This window comes from Pteropus vampyrus, unplaced genomic scaffold, assembly GCF_000151845.1.
Source record: "Pteropus vampyrus isolate Shadow unplaced genomic scaffold, Pvam_2.0 Scaffold295, whole genome shotgun sequence".
Lineage (NCBI taxonomy): Eukaryota > Metazoa > Chordata > Mammalia > Chiroptera > Pteropodidae > Pteropus > Pteropus vampyrus.
In genome coordinates, this window is record NW_011889076.1 from 651,598 (window position 1) to 673,105 (window position 21,508).

The 21,508-nt window shown below is 50.2% G+C and overlaps 1 protein-coding gene across 1 annotated transcript in view; it reads left to right on the forward strand.

The window, feature by feature from the left end:
• LOC105303019 (probable phospholipid-transporting ATPase IIB) overlaps positions 1-21,508 on the forward strand; it is a 171,392-nt gene that overhangs the window by 79,655 nt on the left and 70,229 nt on the right. Inside the window, exon 12 of the mRNA XM_023521125.1 lies at positions 19,579-19,739. Within this exon, the coding sequence (XP_023376893.1) occupies positions 19,579-19,739 (161 nt within the window). The remainder of the gene's footprint in view (positions 1-19,578; positions 19,740-21,508) is intronic.

The window sequence follows — 21,508 nt, forward strand, 5'->3', positions numbered from 1 at the left end:
TGGTTTCCTCATAAAATAAATTTTTAAACTTGTCATTCTAGTTAGCTCACGTCCCACGCCTTATTTTGACCATTTATCCTTTTTGTTTTCATTTTGTCCATTTGTCCTTGAAATCTTCAAACAGAAAAGTAAGGAGAAGAGCACGTATCACTCATGTACCCAAAACGCGAGTCGACCAGACACCTTGCCTGTCTCCTTAAATGTCTCAAGTACGCATTTAAAAAACAGAGGCACTTTCTCTAGCTGCCACCTTGTGCTGTGACACCTGGCCCACATGGCCTGACCTCATGCCCCGGTCGAGTGGCCCTGGGTTGGTGACTTGAGCTTCATACCTACCGACAGATTCTGGGCCCTGGACGCCGCCCCCCCCACCCCCATTCTGAGTCGGAAATCGGAGGGTGGGGTCTGATGTGTACTAAAGAGACTGAGAGCCACTGCCCTTCGTGGTCACCATGACCAGGATGCAAAGAGAGTCCTTAGGTGAGCTCGTCAAGCTGCCACTGGCTCAGCGCCTGACCAAGGTCCCACCTGAATCCATCCTTTTCGATGGGTCTTTGACACTGAATCCTGAAGTCTAACTGGGTCATTTTATGTCATCAGAATATCCAGCCGTAGGCTTATTGCAGAAGTTTGTTAGAATGCTTTTTTAAATGTAGCGTTTATCCAGACTCGAGGATTCAGAATAAACCTACAGTATTGTTAGAGGGGAGAAAATTATAAGGCAAAAGGTTCTTAAAGCTCCTTTTCAGGATTGCAGTGTTTCCTCGTAGTGCCAGCTGGGGACAGGTGTAAAGCAGGGGGATGGGTCCGCACACATTCGAGGTTTTATTTTAAAACTTTGAACAAATCAAAAGTTTTTTATTACTGAGCAATTACTTTTACGATAATATTTAGTGAAAATTTAAATTATAAGGAGTGCAACTTGAGTAATGGACTGCTTTATAAAACCTAGCTTGAGATATATTTAATAAGATGACACTTGATTACATTTAAGAGAGAAAAAATACTTACGGGAGGTTAAGAAAAATCAATTGTGACAGGTTGCCATTTTCACGCCATTCATAATAATAAGTTGCTCAGAGCCAGAACATCAAGGATGAAATGATAATACAAATTGCTTCCAGCAGTTATTGTAATCCCTGGGGCATATTGATTTGTGTTTCTAATAAAAAGATGCTTTCAGACGTCTCATTGACAGACAGGTGATGTATGCCATTATGTGAATTAGAGCCCTGCTTATTCTCTGAGTTGTTGTAAAGGCGTTTTCAGATAATAGAACAAAACAGAGTCAGCTGTGGTGCACTTTGCACGTTGCGATATCAAGGCTATTTCGGAGAAGAGCTTTCTTATTTTAAAAAGGACACTTTATTAATATTCTCAAAGTTGTGTTGGTTTATGTTAAAATATTACAGTAGAATAACTTATTTTTCTCTTTACTGATGGTTACATGCAGTCTCAGCACCCCTTAATTTTTTTAATAGTTACCTTCTTGAGCAAAAATATTTTCGGATTTAAATACTTGTTTAAAAATGTGATCATGTGCTTCACAAAAGAGCTACATGCCGTAGAATATAGTATTACAGTCAGTCTACGTAGATGAAAAGGCTTGGGGAACGCTTTTTGGATAACTGTTATTAATATTAACAAATCATAGCGTTTCAGAGCCGCCACAGGCAAGATGAACCAGAGAGACAACCGGCAACAAAGCGAGCGCGCACGCCGCCCGCGCACGCTCCGGGGCTCCAGCTGCTCGGCGAGAGGCTGTGTGTCCTCGTCAGCCGTGCGAGTATAAATAAACGCATCATTTCAGGAGAGCGGCAGAGGGGCGAGATGCTCGCTGGTGGAGGAGCAGCCCTGACGACACCTGGGACGTACCGCGCTCGGACCAAAGTTGGACGTGGTCCCCGAGTCCCCTTTAAATAGGAAGTGGACTGAGAAGCAGGTGTTCTCAGTAAGGGACGCACGCATATTTATTTCAGGCGGGTCCTTGGTATCACTGCGAAGACTTAGCCGTCCGTCGGTCCTGGCCGGGACGGGCTTCCTGGCCGCGGGTCGCCTGTGAAGTCAGGAGTGTGCGGTGGCATCTCGCCCGCTCAGGGCAGCCCGGCCGAATTCCCCACGGCCAGAATCCTAACAGACAGACCATTTATTCACGCAGCAGATAACGTATTTTGATTACGGACTTTGGGTTTTGAAAGCCTCGATTCTTTTCCCCGAGGCCATAAAAACTGTTAGAAATTTGTGCAACTGGCGATGACCTAATTCTCACAAAAGTGAGTGCTTATTACTCCCCAGTTATTCGGAAGCATTCCTGATGAAAGCCTTTTGGGATGGGTGAGAAACGTGGTCTGAAGTGTCCAGTAAGGTCGAGAGTCAGAAACGCCAGTTTCAAAGCTTCTGACGGAACCGGCAGGAAGGCGGTCAGGGCGATGATGAGAGTCCCCTGTCACTCTGAAGTTCTCAGGGTGAATGTCACCTTCCTGGGGCTGTGAGCCAGCAAGCAGGGTGGCTCGGCGTGAGGCGGATGCTCCTGGTGGTGACTCTGCACACCGGGCCGCTTCTGGTCACCGGGCAGCTGGTCACCAGCAGCGGTCCTGTGCGCGGTGTGGGCGGGCGCCGAAGCAGAATTCGCTGGGGAGAGTCCCTGGGAGCATCAGCTGCTTTCCTCACTGTGCCGTGGGGAGGGTGGCCGAGCGGCCTGGGGCCCTGTGGCCCTCCCCTCAGGGATGAAGCTGGCGGTCAGCGCCTGCAGGCTGTGTGGGGCGCCTGTCCTCGGCGCTGCGGGCCGGGAGGGGACACCGCGCAGCGGGGGGCTTTTAACATCAGTTTAACATGAACTTCAGTAGCTTGCTTTCCCCCTGTGTAATTAGCCTTGTCAGCTACTAATTACCGTTGGGAAAACTTTAAACTGTACCCCGTGAGTGTGGATTTCCCACTGCGGTGAGCTATTACTGGCCTGGGACCCTTACGGGGTGGGGGGCACTCATCCACGTCCAGCATTCCAGAACGCTCATTTTTAAACTGCTTAGTACTGTCAAAATCAAAACTTTCTGATACCTTGGGTTGGAATGAAATTTTCTGAGCTCTGCTGTGAACACGTTTGGAACACAGACCTCTGTGGGGTAGATTACGTCAGATACTCCCGTTTCTAACGATGTAGGGGTCGCTGTGCCGACATGTTTCTCAATCATGTTTTCGAGAGACGAGGACGTTTTAAATGAGCCAGAATGTGTTCCTGACGGTTAGTGGCCCTCTCCGCGAACGCGGCCCACCATCACCAGGCCTCGATGGAGGCCGCTGGGCATCTGCTCACCGTCGGGGGGCACCCGGCTGACCTGGAGAGCCCTGTGGGTGGAGGGAGCGGTGGCCGTTGGCCTGTAGCACCCGCCCGCCTCCCCGCGGGCCTGGAGGGAGTGGCCCAAGGGATGGGGGCTCCTGTGACAGGCGTCAGGCCGCCCGTACTGCGCTCACTCGTTCTCAGCAACTCGTCTGTATCTAACGGAGCCCGGCGCCATGTGGCTGTGGCATGCAGCCTTGTCGCCTGGGGGCTGAGTATCCCGAAGACCGGCGTGAGTCAGCCAGGTCTGTGCTGGGGTCCGGCCTGGTGGGGAGGGCCCGCCGAAGACCCGGTCCGTCCTGCCAGGACTCTCAGAGGGGACTCGTTGAGCTACTTTTCCCTGCTGGGTGCGGCGAGAACGTGGCGTCATTCTGGGTTGACAGTGGAAAGCCGCACAGAGTCACAGGGGGACGGCTGGGCGCCCGGGCAGCTGTGCTACCTGGCTCTCTCACTGCCTCGAAACATGAATTTCTAAACAAGCAAACACGTAAATAAGACCCCGTTTCAGAGCTGTAACTCACAGGCCTTTGGGGAGGTTATTTTTAAATTTTTGAAGCAAATCTAGTAGCTCACAAAATTTGAAGCAAATCTAGTAGCTCACAAAATTTTATGCTTTCAAAATATGCTTTCAAAGGGAAGGAATTCTTTACATTAACAGTTTACAGGTTTCTTAAGGAGTTTCACCCTAACACTCTAAGGATTTCAAAGGACCTGTTTTACACTGACCCGCAAAGGCGCTCCCAGAACAGCTGCCCAGGCGGCCAGCGGCCTGCAGCGCCTGCGCTGTGGTCCCGCTGCGTGCGCTCTGCAGACTCTGCTCTCGCGCCCGCACTGGTGCCTGCTCCCTGCTTCGTGGGGCTCAGCAGGTGTGACGGCTAGCATCCACGCGCGTCCCCTGCCCTCTGAGGCCTTGCGCGGATGTCCCCTCCCCTCCATCGGGACCCGTTCCCTGGCTGGTCTCATTTCCCACAGTTGGGACTGTGTACTTGGTCCCCGTCCATACAGCCCGCCCCCTGTGTCTCAGCTCATCTCCCTCCTGATCCTCAGCCTCATCCCGCTCCATTATCTCTCACCCAGACCCCTCTGTCTCCCAGTTTGTTCCGTGTCACACCCAGCGCCACATTTACAAACCAGGGTGCATAACGTTAGTTCGGGGTTCCTGCTGCTCTCACAGCGAGCACCAGGACACCAGGACCTCCACTGCCGCCTCCTCCAGGCGTCCAGCACGCTCCGAGCACACTGTGCCTGTGTAAGTGTGTAACTAGTCGTCCGCCTGACTCGTTCTCTGAAATGGAAGCTTCTGGGCCGCAAAGGTTGTGCGTCCCAGTGTTGGTGGGGCCCTGCACACTGGCGAGCGAAGCAGCGACCCTGGGTAACCGCTCATCTGCTTGTCTGGCTCTCCCGGGGGATTTTGCTCTTTCTGTCACAGAAAGATGATCCAGACTCATCTTGCACCTTCTCTGCCCCAGCCCCGAGATCAGCCCCAAGTTCCTCTCAGCAGATGGTAATTAGGAGTCAGGATCTGGGAGCTGGATGTGCTCGTTGCTGTTCAGATGTGTCGTTCCCAGGCCCACACAGCGGACTGTGGGGGAGGGGGCGGGGGGGAAGGGTGGCCAGGTGTGCATGCACACACCTTTAAGCCTGTATTTATTTTTACATCTGTGTGTATTGACACCGTGAGTTCAGATACGCTTCCAGTTCCGGTTTAGGTCCCTGGCTTTCTTCTAGTTTTCTCTTCCCACGTTGCAGCTCGTTCCCGACAGTGAGAAGCCTGATGACCGCCACCCTCACGCACTTGCTCCTTAGACCAAGCCCTGCGGGTGCCCTCTGCTCCCCGAGCTCCAGCCCCGGGCCAGACCACCCAGGGCGGTGCCCTCCCTGGTGCCTCGACCCCTCTGCTCAGGCACGGACATGTCCCCTGTGTTTGGAAAGGGAAACATGAACACAGTCAAGTGATTTATCTTCTCGTGGCCTGGCTTTCATTTCATTTCTCGAGGGCTAAAGCTGTGTGTTTCGTTCATTTCGTAGACTTCAGGCCCAGCTTGTAACGTGCTCGGGCAAACGAGTTAGGGGCTGGTAAGTACTGACTGAATGGACAAAGGAGTCGTTCACTGAGAGCAGCGGCGAAGGTGTGTGGGCTCCCTGACTGTCACCCGAGAGGGCCCTTCGATGAGCACAGACTGGCACTCGCCTTTGCCGGGATTCAGGGGAGACACGACTGGGAGCTCGGAGCCCCTGGGGCAGAGCGCAGCGCTGTGCCGGCACTCTGCTCTCACACGCGCGTGCCCTCCGACCGCTGTGCCGGCGGGACAGGCGTGCCCGCCGACGGACCCCGTCCGTCCAGGAAGCCCTGGCAGACGCGGGGCTGAGGCCTGGGTCTGCAGGTGGACACTGTGTCCCGTGCCGTGACCCCGAGTGAAGAAACACTGCGACCGGTCTGCCCTTCTCAGCCCGCCGCCTTTGGCGCCCGGGGCTAGAAGGACAGGCCGTCTTTAAGGAGATGGTCATCAAGAGAGGGAGCTCATCATGGGTGCCTCTGTCCTCTGTCTGTCCTTCGGTTTTGCACACAGTAAGCCCTTATTAAGTGAGGACTTATTTTTGGAGTGACTTACTTAAGGACCGTCGTTGTTTTTTAATGTTCCGAATTAAGTGACTTCAGAGTTTGGGAAGCGAGGCCTGGAACTCAAGTGATGTCTTCCGGCCGCACGGCTGGGATTTCTGTGGACTTGGCTGTCAGTGCTGCCGTGAAGGACAAGGTGTTCTTTTCACTGCAGCCATGCCGGTCGCCGACCTGTTACGTAGCAGCGTGTAACTGCCCGGCTGTGTTACAGACACTCTGCCACCACAAAATAGAGACAGAAAAATGAGACAGGAAAAAGACAAATGTAACATCACCACGTGAAGTTCATTAACCTGTGGAAATGAGCAGCTTGAGTACGGTACAATTTAGGGGAGGATTTATTTAGTTTGGGTTGGATATTTAGTCATTCAAGCAACAATTTTCTTAAGTTAAAGCCAATAATTTGTTTTTTTTTTATTATAATTACAAAAATTGTTTCATAGCCTTAAGATACAGACATGGTCTGAAACACAATATAGAGAACAGAATTTTCATAATGGTTCAATTTAATATGTTTTTAATTCCAAACAATATAAAGAAAAATGACTGCTCCCAAGGTTTAATTTCGATCTAAGATGATGCATTCGCCTGCACCCTGGATAAATGAGGATGGCTTCGCAGCAGCCTATTTTCAGGAGGGCGAGTGTGCTCTTTGCCTTGTTAGCAGTCAGCTCAGGTTACCGTGGAATATATTTTAGATTGAAGAAGAAAGTCGGATTGAAAAGTTCCCTCCCGTTCTTTAATTAGTAATCAATTCTTATTTGAGACCTACTCTTAAACTTCGGCTTGCTGAGTAAAGAATCATAAAAATTTTAAAGATAATTTATGGTCACTAATGAACTAAAACCAGAAAATATAAGTAAATGGATTCTGGGACATTTTAAAGTATCGTGTTCTTTGCACAATTTCATTTAACACACATTTTAATTCGTTATAAGGATGTATAACATGCTAGGTGATAACTACATTTTCTATGTATTAATGCTGAGGTAGGACGTTAAAAAGAAGGATGCTCAAGATCTGAATCTGTTTTATAAAGTAAGATTTACGTTGCTCAGGAAAGACGTAAGTTTTAAGAGTCAATAGAGTCATTTAGTTATTCTCCCCCTTATGGTGAATAAAAATGTGCACTTTGTTGTTTTGCTGCTGTTACAATGGCAGTGTTTCAAAATGAAATGGGAGGGTTTTGGCCGTGGTTTTGTCACCCTAGCAAAGGGGGAGCGTCTGCTGGCCGGCCTCGCTTCTGTTTCTGGTCTGATCTCATTCCTCGGCTGGTTCTGGGTGGCGTGTGCAGGTCACTAATCAGTGTAAGGTCGCTTCTGTCCACGTTCTTCTGCCGGCGGTTCCTCGCTGACAAGCCGAGAGTGGCTCTCGGCGGTCTGTGCCGTCCTTTCCTCCTCTGCGGGAGTGCCCGGGACGCTGGCCTGCTGCTCCTCCGTCCCCCTGCGAGCACGTGTTGTGTGTGGCGCGTTGGCAGACGCAGCGAGGACGTAGGTATGTGACTGTCCCTCCAGGAGCTCGCTGCTGATGTGGCCGACGCGTTCACAGGGCATTTGAAACAGGCTCCTCGTCCGTGGGGTCCGTGTTGGTAGGCTGTCCCCAAGCTCTGAAGGGCGACCCTGACAGCCGGGGCTGGCAGGGAGGGCGGTGCGAAAGGGCTAAGCTGGGTAGGGAGAGGGGTCGTGGGGACGCTGGGCCGGAAGCACCTCAGCTCTGCGGCGTGTGCGCCAGGGCCTGGATCACGGAGGGGCTCCCCGCTACGTCAGCGCGTGCGACCGTATCCCGGAGCCGAGCGAGGGGACCCCAGGGGCAGGGGATGCGTGCCGTAGACATGTGGCAGCTGCGTGAGGACCGGCTTAGCGGACAGCATGGAAACCAGTGAGGCTTGAGAGCCATCCGGAGAGGACGCGTGGCTGCGGCCCGGGCGTGGGGTGGCGCAACACCGGGCACTCTATGCTGAACATGTTGTGACACCGCGAAATGCCCCTAAGCGTAGTCGGAGGTCGCAGGAGAAGTAGGGACTTTAAAGTAGTAACGTGAAGACCAGCACGTGGTCTGGTGCTCAGCTTTTGAGGTTCTGAATAGACTTTGGAAAAGAAATTTGATGGTCTTGAAAAGTGAGACTTTGGGTGTGACAGAGCTGAGTGTTATTGAGATTCAAGAGGCCAAGTCTCAAAGGGACTGGGCGGAGTATACGCGTGAACAGCACAGAGGAGAGAGACGACACAGTCAGGGCACCCCGTCGCAGGCTCCCCATCTGGCCGGCTCTGGAAAAACAAGAAGGACAGCCGTGGGCCTCGGGCCTCTCCGCAGGACTTCCAGGAGTGACGTGGCGACAAGCTCAGGCTGGGGCTGGGCAGGTTACAGGAGAGCCGCAGGCCGGAGAGGGCCCAGGCCGCCCTCTCGGGCTCCCACATGCTCCAGAGTCACGCAAGACAGACAGTGCCAGAAGTTTCTGTGCCCCGGGAGGGGGCAGGCTGGAGAGAAGAAGGCCCGTGGCCTGTAAAGCATGCAGTAGTGACCAGGGACGTAACCTGTGTGCGTGCCAAGCCCAGATCTTGCAGAGCTGACGGCACGCGGACCATGGCAATGCGGCTGACAGGTGGCCTCCCCATCCTCAGGGGCCGGCAGGTCCCCTCGCACCATCCTGAAGCTTTGGGCAAACACCTGAACGCAGTGCGATTTAAATCTGGAATGCTAATTGCTGATATTAATGAGCTAATGGCGAGCATGTCACCGGATTATCTTCCATTACACTGAACATTTAGGAACTTATTTTAGGAAAATTAAGTTAGACTTCACGCATCTTAGCCTTTGTCCTATGAAATGATATCCACTACCCCAGAACTTTCCAAACGTGAGCATACGAAGTGCTTTTGATACTTGCCGGGCGATTCAGGCAGAGTCCCTGTCTGTGGTGCCAGCGTTCCCCGGAGCCTCGCCTGTAACCTGCCCAGCCCCACCTGCTCCTAGTGGACGGGCTGGTACTGGGCACCCTCGCCACACAGGAGCAGAGGCTTGTCTGCACCCAGCCGCGTGCCCACTGACTTCTGTCATCTCCACGGTCCCACAGTCAGTCACGGTTCTGCTCTTTGGAACCGCAACGAAAGAGGGTGAGTCGGGGAACAGCTCCTGTGCTCGGGGCGGCCATGGATGCCCCTGTGCGGCGGCGACGGGAGGTGGGAGGTGGACTGCAGGGGGCGTCACGGTGCTGGAACGGCCGTGTGGCTTTCGGCCCCTTCCAGTCTAGTCATTACAGCGCCTCCCCGCCACACAGTCGGCGTGTCCTGAAAGGAGATGGAGGAACGAGCTTGCATGCAGCGTGGCGCTAACGTGACGGCCGAAGCTTACTTCCGGCGCTGCACTTTAGTCTTGTCATTTAGGGTTTTAGTAGCTCACGTGATTATCCTTTAGGACCGTGCTTCTCACTCGCTGTTTTCTTGAGCATGTGGCTTCGTCGGCGCAGTCACCGCCGGTCACACGCTTGGCCGTTAGACACGTGGAGGACATGCGGGCACGCAGACGGCACCTTTGAGCGCCTCGGAGCCAGGAGGGAGTCTTCGGGCCGAGCGTCCACACAGATGACAGAAGCGTGCCCGGCCCCTGGAGACCGCTTTCCTGCCCAGGGCCTGGGGGTCCCACAGACTCCACGCTGTAGCCAGACGGCTGCCCGGGGAGCCGAGAGCAGGGAGCCGCGTCCGGCCGGCGAGTTCCGGGACAGAACTCGTCGCGACCGCCGCTCTGCCTCCAGCCTTGCTGCCGGGGGCTCCCCCGTCCAGCGGGTCCCCCGAACACAGTTGACTTTGCGCCAGCTAGGTTCGGGTCCTGGCCGGACTATTCCTGGCCGCTCGTTTCGGTCGTAACATGGAATCGCTTTATTTCGTCTGTTCTTTCCCCAGAGTGTAGCGTTGGTGCCCGTCGAGCAGGTTGCTCAAGATCTGAATGACCACATTTCAGTACAAATCGTGAAGTCGAGCTTTCTGATGAGCAAGATCTGACCGGCCCTTAGTTCACGAACCTGATGGAAGTTCGCGTAAGGAATGGAAAATGCGAGCAGAGGTGACTGAGGCCGACTGCTTCTGGCTGGCTCGCGGGCCCGGCGCGCCTGCACAGCGCCGTGGGCGCCAGGCCGCCAGGCTGGGGGCGCCGAGGCCTGGCCGGGCAAACCCCAGGTGGTCTCCCGTGGTGGCACCCTGAAGACGATGACAGAAATTGTGCCAAAGCACTACGCAAATGGTAGTGGCGATTAGGTTGCAAATTGCTAAGGTCATAGTGGGTCAAAAATTAATCAGTTATTGCCAGTTCAAACCAAAAATGAAACCCCTTTATGTTGGCCGTCGGTGCGGGCTCAGTCTCGTTAAAGCACGTGATTATGCACTCATTTTTGTTCTCTGAAGCATTTTTGCCTGCGTCTCTCTACTTAGAGCACAGGCGAACTCCAGCTTCGAGCCATGACGTCAGGGTGCCAGTCCCCTGCCGTCTCGCTGCCCCGCCCCCTCGCCTCGGGCCCCGCTGCAGCGTCATGACACTGTTTTTGAGCGCGAAGGCTGACAAGCCACCTCTGAGACGCTAAGGCTTTTCCTACGTCACCTGCAGCTGGAGAGCGTGACCTGCGTGTCCTTGACCTTCACGTGTGTCCCGTGTCCTCCGGGCTTGTCTCGCCTTCAGTGATCAGCCAGGGCTCCGAGGCGCTGTCAGGTCGATCCCCACCCACTGGCTCTTCCCGCCTCCGCCACAGGCAGTGCTCGTCCAGACGGGGATCCTGTGCACCGCTTTGCCGGACGGCGATTCACGAACCCCTGGGATTTTAGCTCCCTCCGTCGAGGGCGACCTTTCTGTCACCATGCGCATGCTCGTTTCGCACGGCTAACGTGTAATCACATTTAAAGTGAGTGTGCTGCACGCGCTCTCACGGCACTGTGGTATCAGCGTCGTGACCCAGCGTCGGCTCATGGTGGCCGAGGGATCACCTTGTGTCTGAGCTTCAGAGCACGATGGCCACCTAACACGGGCCTCCTTGTGGCGGGTTTGCGAACTTCCACTGACCCTTAGCTGCCATCTGGTACGAATTCAGAGTGCTCCTGTCATCTGCTGCTAATTGCTGTCACCTGCACATTGCAGACCGTCCTGAGATATGAGCAGGACGCACGTTGCCTTTGGAGCGGGGTCCTTGCTCTGGGCATGCGCGTGTGGGCCCCTAGACGGGAAACAGCGGCAGGCTGGGGGTTTCTCAGCAGCAGCATTTTGAAATGAATTTGGGTGCATTTTAACACACAAGGTACGAACGATGGGGAGCGTTTTGGGAAGGTTACTGGTTCGCCGAATCCAAGTGTTTTGTCTGTTCCGACTTGTCTCGACGCGTCCGGCATCAGGAGCCGGTTCAGGCTGGCGGGGCTGTGCGCGACGTTTTGCAGACGACTTTTGCAGACGACTTCTCCAGCCTCCTCGGGCAGGACTCCCGCGTCGAGCGCCATGTTACTACATTCATGTGTGGCGCTTGTGGTTTAGAGAACAGGCAGTGCACCCTGGTTTGAAGGCTGAACTGTCCCCTGTGGCACCGGCGCAGCTGATCATCGCGGACCAGAAAGACGTGTGTATCAAGTAGTTTACAAAATGAAGCCAGCTGTGTTTCCCTACAGACTGCGGCTTCCTGACATGCATCATTAAACCTCATTAGCTACTTCCTTTACAAAGATTCTTGTAGTCTTGAACATTGCATATTAACATTTTCTGCCCCTCCAACTGGAAATTATTTGCTTTATTGTAGAGTGTCAACTTGCTCTGGTTTCTGATGCGTTCTAATTGGTACTTTAGAGTGTAATCATCGTGAGATACCACGCCATGCATTTCTTTATTTGGAAATTAATACAGACCTTTTCACTTTATCTGTCAATCTGGGCAACTTTTCACACAATTCCCAACTCTTGGGATTGCTTACAAGCCATTAAGTATGAAATGGTTCATAAAATGTCTTTGAAGACATAAAGTAACACAAAAATTTTAGATGGTTTAAAATAGCGTTACTTTTTGCCAAAGTACCAGTAATAAATCTCTTAAATAGTTTTAATAACGAAAAGCCAGCTGAAAAGTTTATTTGACCCTATTACGCTTATCGTTTAATTTTTTAAGCAGACCTGCTAAATTCCATTTTCCTTACCAAAGAATGCAAGTCGTGAGAACCATGGATTTTGAAAACTTAAGTAACATTGATTCAAAGTGAGGTGTTAGAACAGTGTGGTCACTTCATCCTCTCGTTTTCTGCCGTTCTCTGTCTGCCATTCTGCTGTGCTGCCCTGAAAACTAAAATGTTGATCTGTTAACTTTCGGTCAGTAGCTGGTTATGCTGATGCGTGGCTGGCACAGAAAATGGACAGACCCTCGTCATTGTGCTCAAGATAACAGTAATTCTGAGGCGTTTCGAACCCTGCTCAGCATTTTCTGTATCTTCACATGGTTTTAACATAATCAGAAATAGGTGCTGTGTATTTCATTACAAGGGAATTTCATGAATTCGGTGAAATAGTGATCATAATTTTGATTCCAGTAAATAGTCATAGACCTTGTCAAGTCAGCTAATGACTCTTGATTTAAAAACACTATTGAGTGGTTTTATTTAGTGCCAGGTGCCAGATATATCTGGGGATTGGGGTAAAGACCTTAAATGGTCCATAAATTCCCGTATATTTACTCCATAAACCAAGAAGCATTGAAGGAGGTAGTGACACATTACTGGACACCATCAGAGCCTCTGTGTCACTTAGCAGGGTTCCTGGTACAAAGCCGCCCTCAGAAAAGCAAGCAAGATGTGAAACACGCTAATCTAAACTGCCACACTAGGGCAGGTGACCACTGCGGAATTTTCCTGCTGATCGTCTCTCCCCTCCCCCAAGACGCTATTGCTGAGCGCTGGCACGTTCACGATGCCGTGTGTAGTAATCGGGGAGGCAGCCTGCTGAAACCAGACTTCCCGGCATCCATCACGTAAAAGCCTTGCTAGCTAACGTTGAGCGAGTCCCCTCGCGTAAGCCATTACACGTTATACTTGTCGGTATGCCAGAATGGAGTTTCGACGGTAACGTTTTTTAATTAATCACCGAACAAATTTCCGCCTTATTTTAGAAACTCATCTATATCATAACCTCTTCTGGAGAGAATCTAGGGCTGGAAATTAAAGACACATTGTAAATTGATGACCTTGTTTACTAGCAAAAATTTCACTGTTCCCTTTTCCAAAGCATTTTAAGGAAATTAACTAAGCGGGGGGACAGGTGGTCATCCCCCACCCCCCAACCCCACCCCAGGTCCCATGCAATTCTTCTTTAAAAACAGGGCCCAGGCAGGTTCTAGGCAGGAGGGCCGGGCTGGCGCCTGCTGCTCTGGCCATTCCCCTGCCTCCTGCGCCCCGAGGATGCGGGTCCTCGCTTTGTGTGGGAGAGGAGCACCCCCATCTCTCCCTCCTCCACTCCTCAGCCATCCCCGTCATCTGGTGCAGATCTTCAGCGCCTCCGTTCCTGGCATCGGGAAGGCTAGAAGCGCTGTGTTCGCCCTCGGCAGAGTTCAGAGGGTCCCTGGAGGGGACAGTGACTGCAGGAATGCCCAGGCACGATGGCACGAAAGCCCCGGCTTCACAGTCAGCCGTTTCCCTAACGAGTGTTAATAGAGCCCAGACCTTAGGGTCTTTGTTATCGACGTGTTTCATAAACGATTATTTTTCATTCAGTATTATGTTTTATAAATTAAGTGAATGTTTTAAGAGTATATTTTAGGGGTATTTCTGAAACACACACTCACAGAAGATATTTAAAACTTACCACATTCAAGAAAAAATAATGACACACACGTGGCCATCCGTCCCAGCACACCGACAAGCATGACACGCAATGGGCTCGGTCATGAAGCCTCTTCGGTGTGGACACTGAGCCTGGACTAGAAAGCGGAAGGTGACGACTGCCCCATATGTCAACAATTTTACAAGAAGCCACGGTCTGCCCCTTCTTACTGTCTGTTAAAAATTTAAGACTCCTAATAAAAGTCTTTCTTTAAAAATATCAGTACCATTAGAGGTATTATTAGAAAATTTTATTTTTCCTGATCCGAGGGATAAAAGAATTCCCAAGAGTGTGGGGCGTTTTAAAGTCTTTGAAGACGCATGATGCAGCCAGCAGCCAGGGTGCACGGGCTGTGCCGAGATGTCTGCGGACACCACGGCTTTTCCGGGCCACGGTGAGGGCGTCGCCGCTCCCTAAGCTCATGGGTGCTGTGCTGTTCGGCAGGAAGGGTTTGAGAACAGGTTAATCTATTCATAAAAGTATCTCTTAAAATAAATGTAAAATTACCCAAATAAACTGCTTGTTTAATTGGATTAGATTGAAATCCAAATGCCTGACCTCAAATTCACTCATATGAGTGATGCTGAGGTTTCTGCAGTCAGTGCTTAGCTTAGGTTAGTGAAGTAATTATTTTAAATTGGTGGGTGGTCTTGGCAAAACCGTTTAAAATTGATAGCTTGTACATTGTTAAGACAAACATAAGGTAATACACATATGCAGGATCTTGAAACCATTAAGGTCAGTTGTTGCAATTTTATTGACTTAGATTATAGAGGTAAATCTTCAAAAAGCCTTAGCACTGTGCTAGTGTACTGACTGATTACCTACAGTATTTTATGTGTCATATCTTTAAATATGATTCCTTATGGGACACTGGATTCTTATTCAGGAAATTCCCCACCAGATAGAATCCAGCATGTTAAAGTCTAAGAATTGCCTTGAGTTATTCATGACAAAGCATTTAGGTTTACTCCTTTTTTAAAACAAAACGAAACAACTTGTACTGAATATACCGAATTGCTGGAATTGGAGATCCAAGTTCTGCTTTCAGCAAAAGCAGGTTTTCAGAATAAAGGAAAAAAGCATCAAACTTGAGCGCCCTCTGCCGGCTAAGCCTCAGCATGCCACACCTTTGCCTTTGCTTTCTGTCCCCAGCTTAGACATGTTATTAAAAAGCAGCAACAAGATATCAGCAGGAAGCCTGGCAGTGAGCGGTGCACACAAATCTTATTCAGTGTAGCGTTGGACTGGTCACGATTTATATGGTTTGATCTTCTTTACATCTGTTGTAAAATAAGATCGGGAGCGCTATGCATCAGAAAATTATGGGGTTTCCTTAATATTCGGTGCTGGATTTTAATGTAACTTATGTACATAGAGTACAAATTAAATTTCCAAATAGTTTCCAGACTGCTTTGCATATTCGTGCATACTTATTTTTGTTTTAAATATGGCTTTGATGTATCACAAGTTGAGGATATTTGAAATAATGTTTATTACTAAAAATAAAAAAATAAGCAGCTATTTTTAAATTACTATATTGCTTTAAATTTGATGACTTTTGATATATTGTTATACTTTAATAAAGGTTAAAATGTAGAAAGGAAACTGTCAGCCAGCAGATCGTCCTGCATGAACGTGTAACATAAGCCTGAGTTTTGCAAACACAGGTTTGAGATGTGTGTATCCGTGTGTTCATAGAAATGTGCTGTTTTGTGGCGTTTTTGACGAGCAGTGTTCCGTTGAGCGAATACGCGTCACAGGAAATGCTGGAGTCAGTATCGAAATTTCTCAAATGGTCTGGAAGGCCAGAGGTTTGAGGGGAGACCCTCCAACCTAGCAAGGGATGTGTTCGCGGGCGCTCGGGGCGATTTCACCTTAGCAACCTGTTTGCCGTAGGCCAGCTGGCAGGGTACATGTGCACTGTCCTAAACGGGACTGGATTAGGGCACGTGCGTGTGAACTCACGGGGAAGGCTATCTAAAAATATAACAACTCCATTTTCTTTCTAAATGCTACATGTTCGAGGAAAACCATCTCATGTAGTAACTATATAGTGAGCAAGGAAAAACCCTTATGTGCTGAATATAGAATGGTCTGGAAGAATTTCTTGGTAAAAATAAAGGACATGAAATATTCTTTCAGAACAGACTTTGAAATGTTATTGTATAAAATGTAGGTTTTGATTTATAAAATGTTACTGTATAAAATGTAGGTTTTGATATATTGTAACATTAAGAACTGTCGTACGGATACTCACTTAGGGAGCTTTTAGAGCTCAGATTATTGAGCCAATAGACGAGAATGGCTAAAAGAAACGCTCCTGATTTCGCAGATCACTGAGGCGATAAACGGTAGTAGCTCAGACGTCTTCGTGTGGGGCCTGCCTGCAGGTGCAGCTGGCGCTTGACACTCGGTAGTTCGTGCCCAAAAAGGGACAAATCAACTGGAGAAGAGAAGGAAAGCCTATCACCCCATCACTTTTTTAAAAACGAACAATTTTCATTTAAACTCCAAAACAGAAAAAGTGATTCCTACAAGATTTTAGGAGTTCGATTTAGTGTATGAGTTTCGGTTCTGTGAAATACAGGAAGTACAAACGAAAGTCTGAAAATTACTTATTTTGTTGTCGTTTCTTAAGAGTCTACTAAAAGTGGAAAACATGGGGCCGATGTGCTTCGACGATATTTGAAAGCAGTGTGCTTTTCTTAGGAATTTCAGTCAGGTTAAAGTGTAGCCCTGTGTCCGTTGTGTAGTCACAGTACAAGTTCTGAATGGCGAGGAGCTGGTGGGCTGGTCCGGGACTAGTTCAGCTGTTCAGAGACGGGGGGGGCATGAACAGTAAGGCCCCCCGCCCCCTCCAGGCTCTGTGTCCAACCCCGCTGCTCGGCCTGTGTAGAGAGTTGTCTTGAGTGAATTAACTATTAGATCGGAGGCTTTTCTGTCTTGCGAGTTGTAATGCATTTACAGGGAAACTATAAGACAAATAATATTTAATAATAATATTAATGATAAAAATAATATTACAATAATATTTAGCTTTCTACAGGAGTTTAAATGGGCTTTTTGACGTGTAGCCTGTTACTATTTTGCTATTCTAAAATGCCTCCGTAAAAAGGAAGTGGGAGTTTTAAGAGGGCAGTAGAAGTGTTCACGTTCACGTGACGTTCAGACCGTACGATCAACAGTTAGCGGCGCTTGTGCCTCTCGTCCTGTCTCTTGCAAAGTTGTTACAATGCGAGACTCTGGTTCCAGTGCAGCGTGCACCGTGATTTCTCAGGGACTTGGTAGCAGGACGGGAGGCGTAACCGAGATGGATTGGAATGGCGCTGTGTCACGGAGGTAAGGTAGATTCTGATTGGTCCGTGCGATCATTACAGAAAACCTGGCTGATCTTTCCTTGATTAAGCAGGGGAATACCGAATTTACCCTTTATTGTTGGTACAAACCATTATTTTACTGAGAACCATTAGCTGTTTAAAACTTGGTACATAAATTAAAGAGGAGCTAAGTGGGTTTGTGATCGTTGCCATTAGCACATTTTAGATTATACAGGCAATTATTGTGTTCATTATCCTAGAACAGCCCCTTTGCAGAACCATTGTGGCGTCTCAGACATTATGCACAAATTTTCCCTTGGAGATTAAAATTTCCAGTAGCGTATTTAATTTTGTTATCACAGTTGTTTCAAATAAAACAAATATTATGACAAGTAGAAGAAAATTTGCTTTACTAATATAGGAAATTACAATAAATGTTGAAAATTAGTTCCTAGTATACTTAACTTACCTTTTCTTGTACAGTCATAATTACTTCAAGTGATTATTAATGTATTTTATGCGTGAAAAGATTTTGCAATCAGAGCGAAAGTTTCAGTGTTTCAAGAATTTTTTTAAAGAAGAGATTCACATGAAAACTCAAGTTACCACCTTCTTTATAGAATCTGTAACTTTATAAGGTGACTAGTTTTTATACTGAATAGTTCTTAAGAGTCTGGATTGCATTTTAGACAAGTTGAACAAACTTTTAAAGGTGTTTTAGAGGGGTGAAAATAAAAAATTAACTATTAATCAAAAGTGGACTTTAAAAAAAATAAGAGTTGAAATACATATTTTCTTCTCGCTGCGTTTTCTTAGAATTGGCAAAACACAAAACAAAACAAAACAAAACAAGATCATACCACATGCTATGGCTTGGTTCCAATTATATTCCAGGAAGAACAGCCATAGCTCAGAAAAGGCCGCCCAGGAGAACGCGAGGCCAGCCGCCGTGGACAAGTCAGCGTCCACGCTGCCGAGCTCAGCTGCCTCCCTTTGCGGAGGAGGGTGGGGACACAGCGTCCAGCTGGCTTCAGAACTGCTGTACTCGGGGCCAGGCGGCCGCCACGTCTGTCTGGTCCGCTAGAAAGGCCGTAACAGTGTGCGTTTTGGCAGATCCGCGTGCGAGGCGCTTCCTCGGCCACTGTCCCGTGTGTGGCATGCTTCAAGGGAAGCGCTGTGCCCATTTCTGGCTGTGTCCCTGCTCTGACAGTCCTCCACTGCCATGATGCAGGGGAAGTGTGGTTATGCATTTCGCAAGACAGTGATTCTTTATTTTATTACAAGAAAAAGACCCACTCTGCAAGGCCAGATTAAATCATTCCTTTCACTTTTTAATGGGATTTGGATGAATAGAGTAAAATACGCACTTTGCATTCACTGATAGCATCTTTGGTTGAGGTAATTGAGTCTTTTCTCCCTGACCAATGAATAATGACTTCATCTGACCCTCAGCGAGCCTGACACTTAGGCCGCCTTTGTCACAGCAAGAGGAGCCGGGCTTTGAAACATGCTCTACTTCCCTGGCTTAATTTTTCTTCATTTTAATCCCAAACCCTATTTTTCTCAATAATTCAAGCATAAACTATGTAGTAGTTGAAGGAGCGGAAATTGCAAGGTATTTGTCCTCGTCGCGCGGCTTCTTAAATGGAGTTGATAAATCAGGCTGTGGCCTCAGCTGCTGTGTTCTCAAGGGAAGCACGGTCCTCAGGCGGCCCCGCGGGATGCGATGGGACAGGCCGGGACGTGTCAGACCGGTCCTGTGGGCCGTTTGTCTGTCCTCCTTCAGGTTTGCAGCCGCCCCCGGGCTGCGGGCGGGGATCCCTCGGAGGACAGTGCCGGTCTGACGGCAGTGACAAGTGGCCGGAGAAGGGCCTCATCTGCTGCCGCTCCGTGTAGGCTGGCGGCTGGGCTTGTTCCATCTCCTTAGTGAGGGGTCTTTATAGTAGGTGATCGGATCAAGCTCGCTGCCCTGTCTGTTGCTTTTCTTAATGGAGAGAAGTCCTTTTCAGAGAGGCTGCTGGCCGACAGGGTGACGGACACACTGCCTCTTCTCAGGGCCGCAGCCTCCCTGCAGTCCCTACGTGGGGTGCACGGGCCGAGGGAGACACACATCCGCTCTCTAGAGAACGAAGCGAGCCCACAGGTCTGCTCGTGCCTGTCGCCACCTGTCTTGAGCGTCCTCGTGGGCCATCACAACGCCGCCACCTAGAGAGGCACCTGAGGTTTTGCGGCTGGACACCCAGACTCATGCGTCCTCGGTGGAGCCTGCCTGGAGGTGCTGGGCCGCGACCCGTTTGCAGAAACCCACCCCCATCTCCAAGGGCTTTTCAGGACAAGAGCGAGGTTAACACACGCTCGTGTTCCGTTCTGATAAAGGCTGATACGAGAGGAAGTTTAAGGGTGCCATCACTATCACGCGTTCAGATGTGTGCTGCTGGGGCCTTATGGTTATGTCCGAATTTTGTTTTTCAGGTTGGTTTGTTGGACCTTGAACTCAACCAGCTGACCAAAGCGCTGTTTCTGGCACTAGTTGCCCTGTCGGTTGTCATGGTCACCTTACAAGGCTTCGTGGGCCCGTGGTACCGCAACCTGTTCCGCTTCCTCCTCCTCTTTTCCTACATCATTCCCATAAGGTGAGTTTAAGAATTAAGATAAAACAAAGGTCTAGTTTCGTTGAACATGATCTTATTGAAATTTATGTCTCAGTTTGAAAGAAATGATTCACGCAGAGCTCAAGAGGAAGGAGCCAAGAACTCTGGGGAATCTTGGGGAACCCTTCAGTAGAAAATAACATTGGTTGAGGGGTGGTGAAATCGGTTTCGGGAGAATAATCTAGAAATCCGTTACTTTTCCTTATGTAGCCTGGAATGGGTATTGATAACGGTCTTTGACAGGACCCGAATCCAGCGGAGTAGTCCTGTCTGTCGCTGACGGCCTGCTGCCCCCCCTTGCCCTTGGGGCAGTGTGCGCAATCGTCGACGTTTTAAAGTTATCTATATTTCAGAGACCATCCAACATATCTGTCAAGTTAGATAAAATATTGAGTAAGGTGATCTTCTAACATGAATAATTTTTCAAAACAGTAACCCGTCTAACTCGAGATTGGGATATAAATAGTTAATATTCGATGTCTGTTTAATTTAAAGACTAATATTAACAACAGATGTATGTAAGTCCATTTAAAAATATTTCCACAAAGGGTATTTTTGAAAAGATGTTCTTAATACATGTGATTGAAATTGTTCATAGGAGTGAGGAATAAAAACCTAATAAATCAGGCCTAACGTATGAATCCGGAAAATGTGCATCTTTTGTAACAAAGAATGGAACGGAAACGTGTAGAACCGTTAGGTGCAAAGATGCAACCATTTTGGAGAGAAAGGCACATCTTTATCTGAGACCAGTTTTCCCTAAGTCTGCCTGAAGGGGCGTGTCTTCCATTTACGGACGTCGTGACAGCGGAGCGGTGGTCTGTTCTCGGGGCTCCTGCGCGCGACACGCCCAGCCGCTGCCACTCCGGTCGGAGGTGGGGAGCCTGTGTCCCCTCCTCCGAGCACGCAGTCTCGGGCGTCACGCGCACACAGCTGGAATGAACGCGCCAGGGTGGCCCCTCCGTCCTCACCACCGACCCCGAGGCCTGCTGCGTGGCCCCGGCGTGGGGGGTGCCAGCCGTGTCGCCGGCCTGCAGGCCCCGGGAGCTCCGCCCCCCCAGGCCCTCCCTGCTCGCCGCCCTCTGCATGCGCGACCCTCCCACCCCCTCCGACCCCAGGCCCCCCGACTGCCCGGTCCCCAGCTGTTGGCCAGCCCACCTCACTTCGGTCGCTGATGCTGGTCTCGCTTGTCTTCTGACTGCCCCTCGCCTGCCCCCCACCTGCTGTGCCCGGGGCCACCAGCGCAGTGCAGGCCGGGCCGGGGCCCCTCACAAACTGGTCAGGCAGCCCCTTACCAAGGCCCTGCCCTGCTCCCTGGGACTGAGCGTGCACACGGTCTTTGGGCTGTCACGTGTCCCCATACTCATCACACAGACACATGTTGAGTGCCGCAGCCGGGCCCTGGGAGTCTCGTCTTTGTCCCCAAAGCCCCCTGGATCGGCGGCAGCAGGCAGACTGTGACTTAGTCATGCGGCACTCACGCCTTCAGAAGGGACGGCCCGCAGGTCGTCCTGTCGCACACTCAGCCCGAGTCCTCCTCGGGGGCCTCCTGCGCGTCCCCACACAGCCCTGTCTCCATGCCACCTGCTGCCGCAGTCTGGGGGAATAGGGATCAGGTCACAGCCGGACGTCCTGTGGCCCCGCAGAGAGTGCCCACGGGCTTCGTGGCGCCTGGCGTGTGCTGTGGCCCCAGCGGCAGGATGCTGGCCTGGCGGGACAGGAAGTCTGCGGCTGTGAGGAGCGACCTGGTT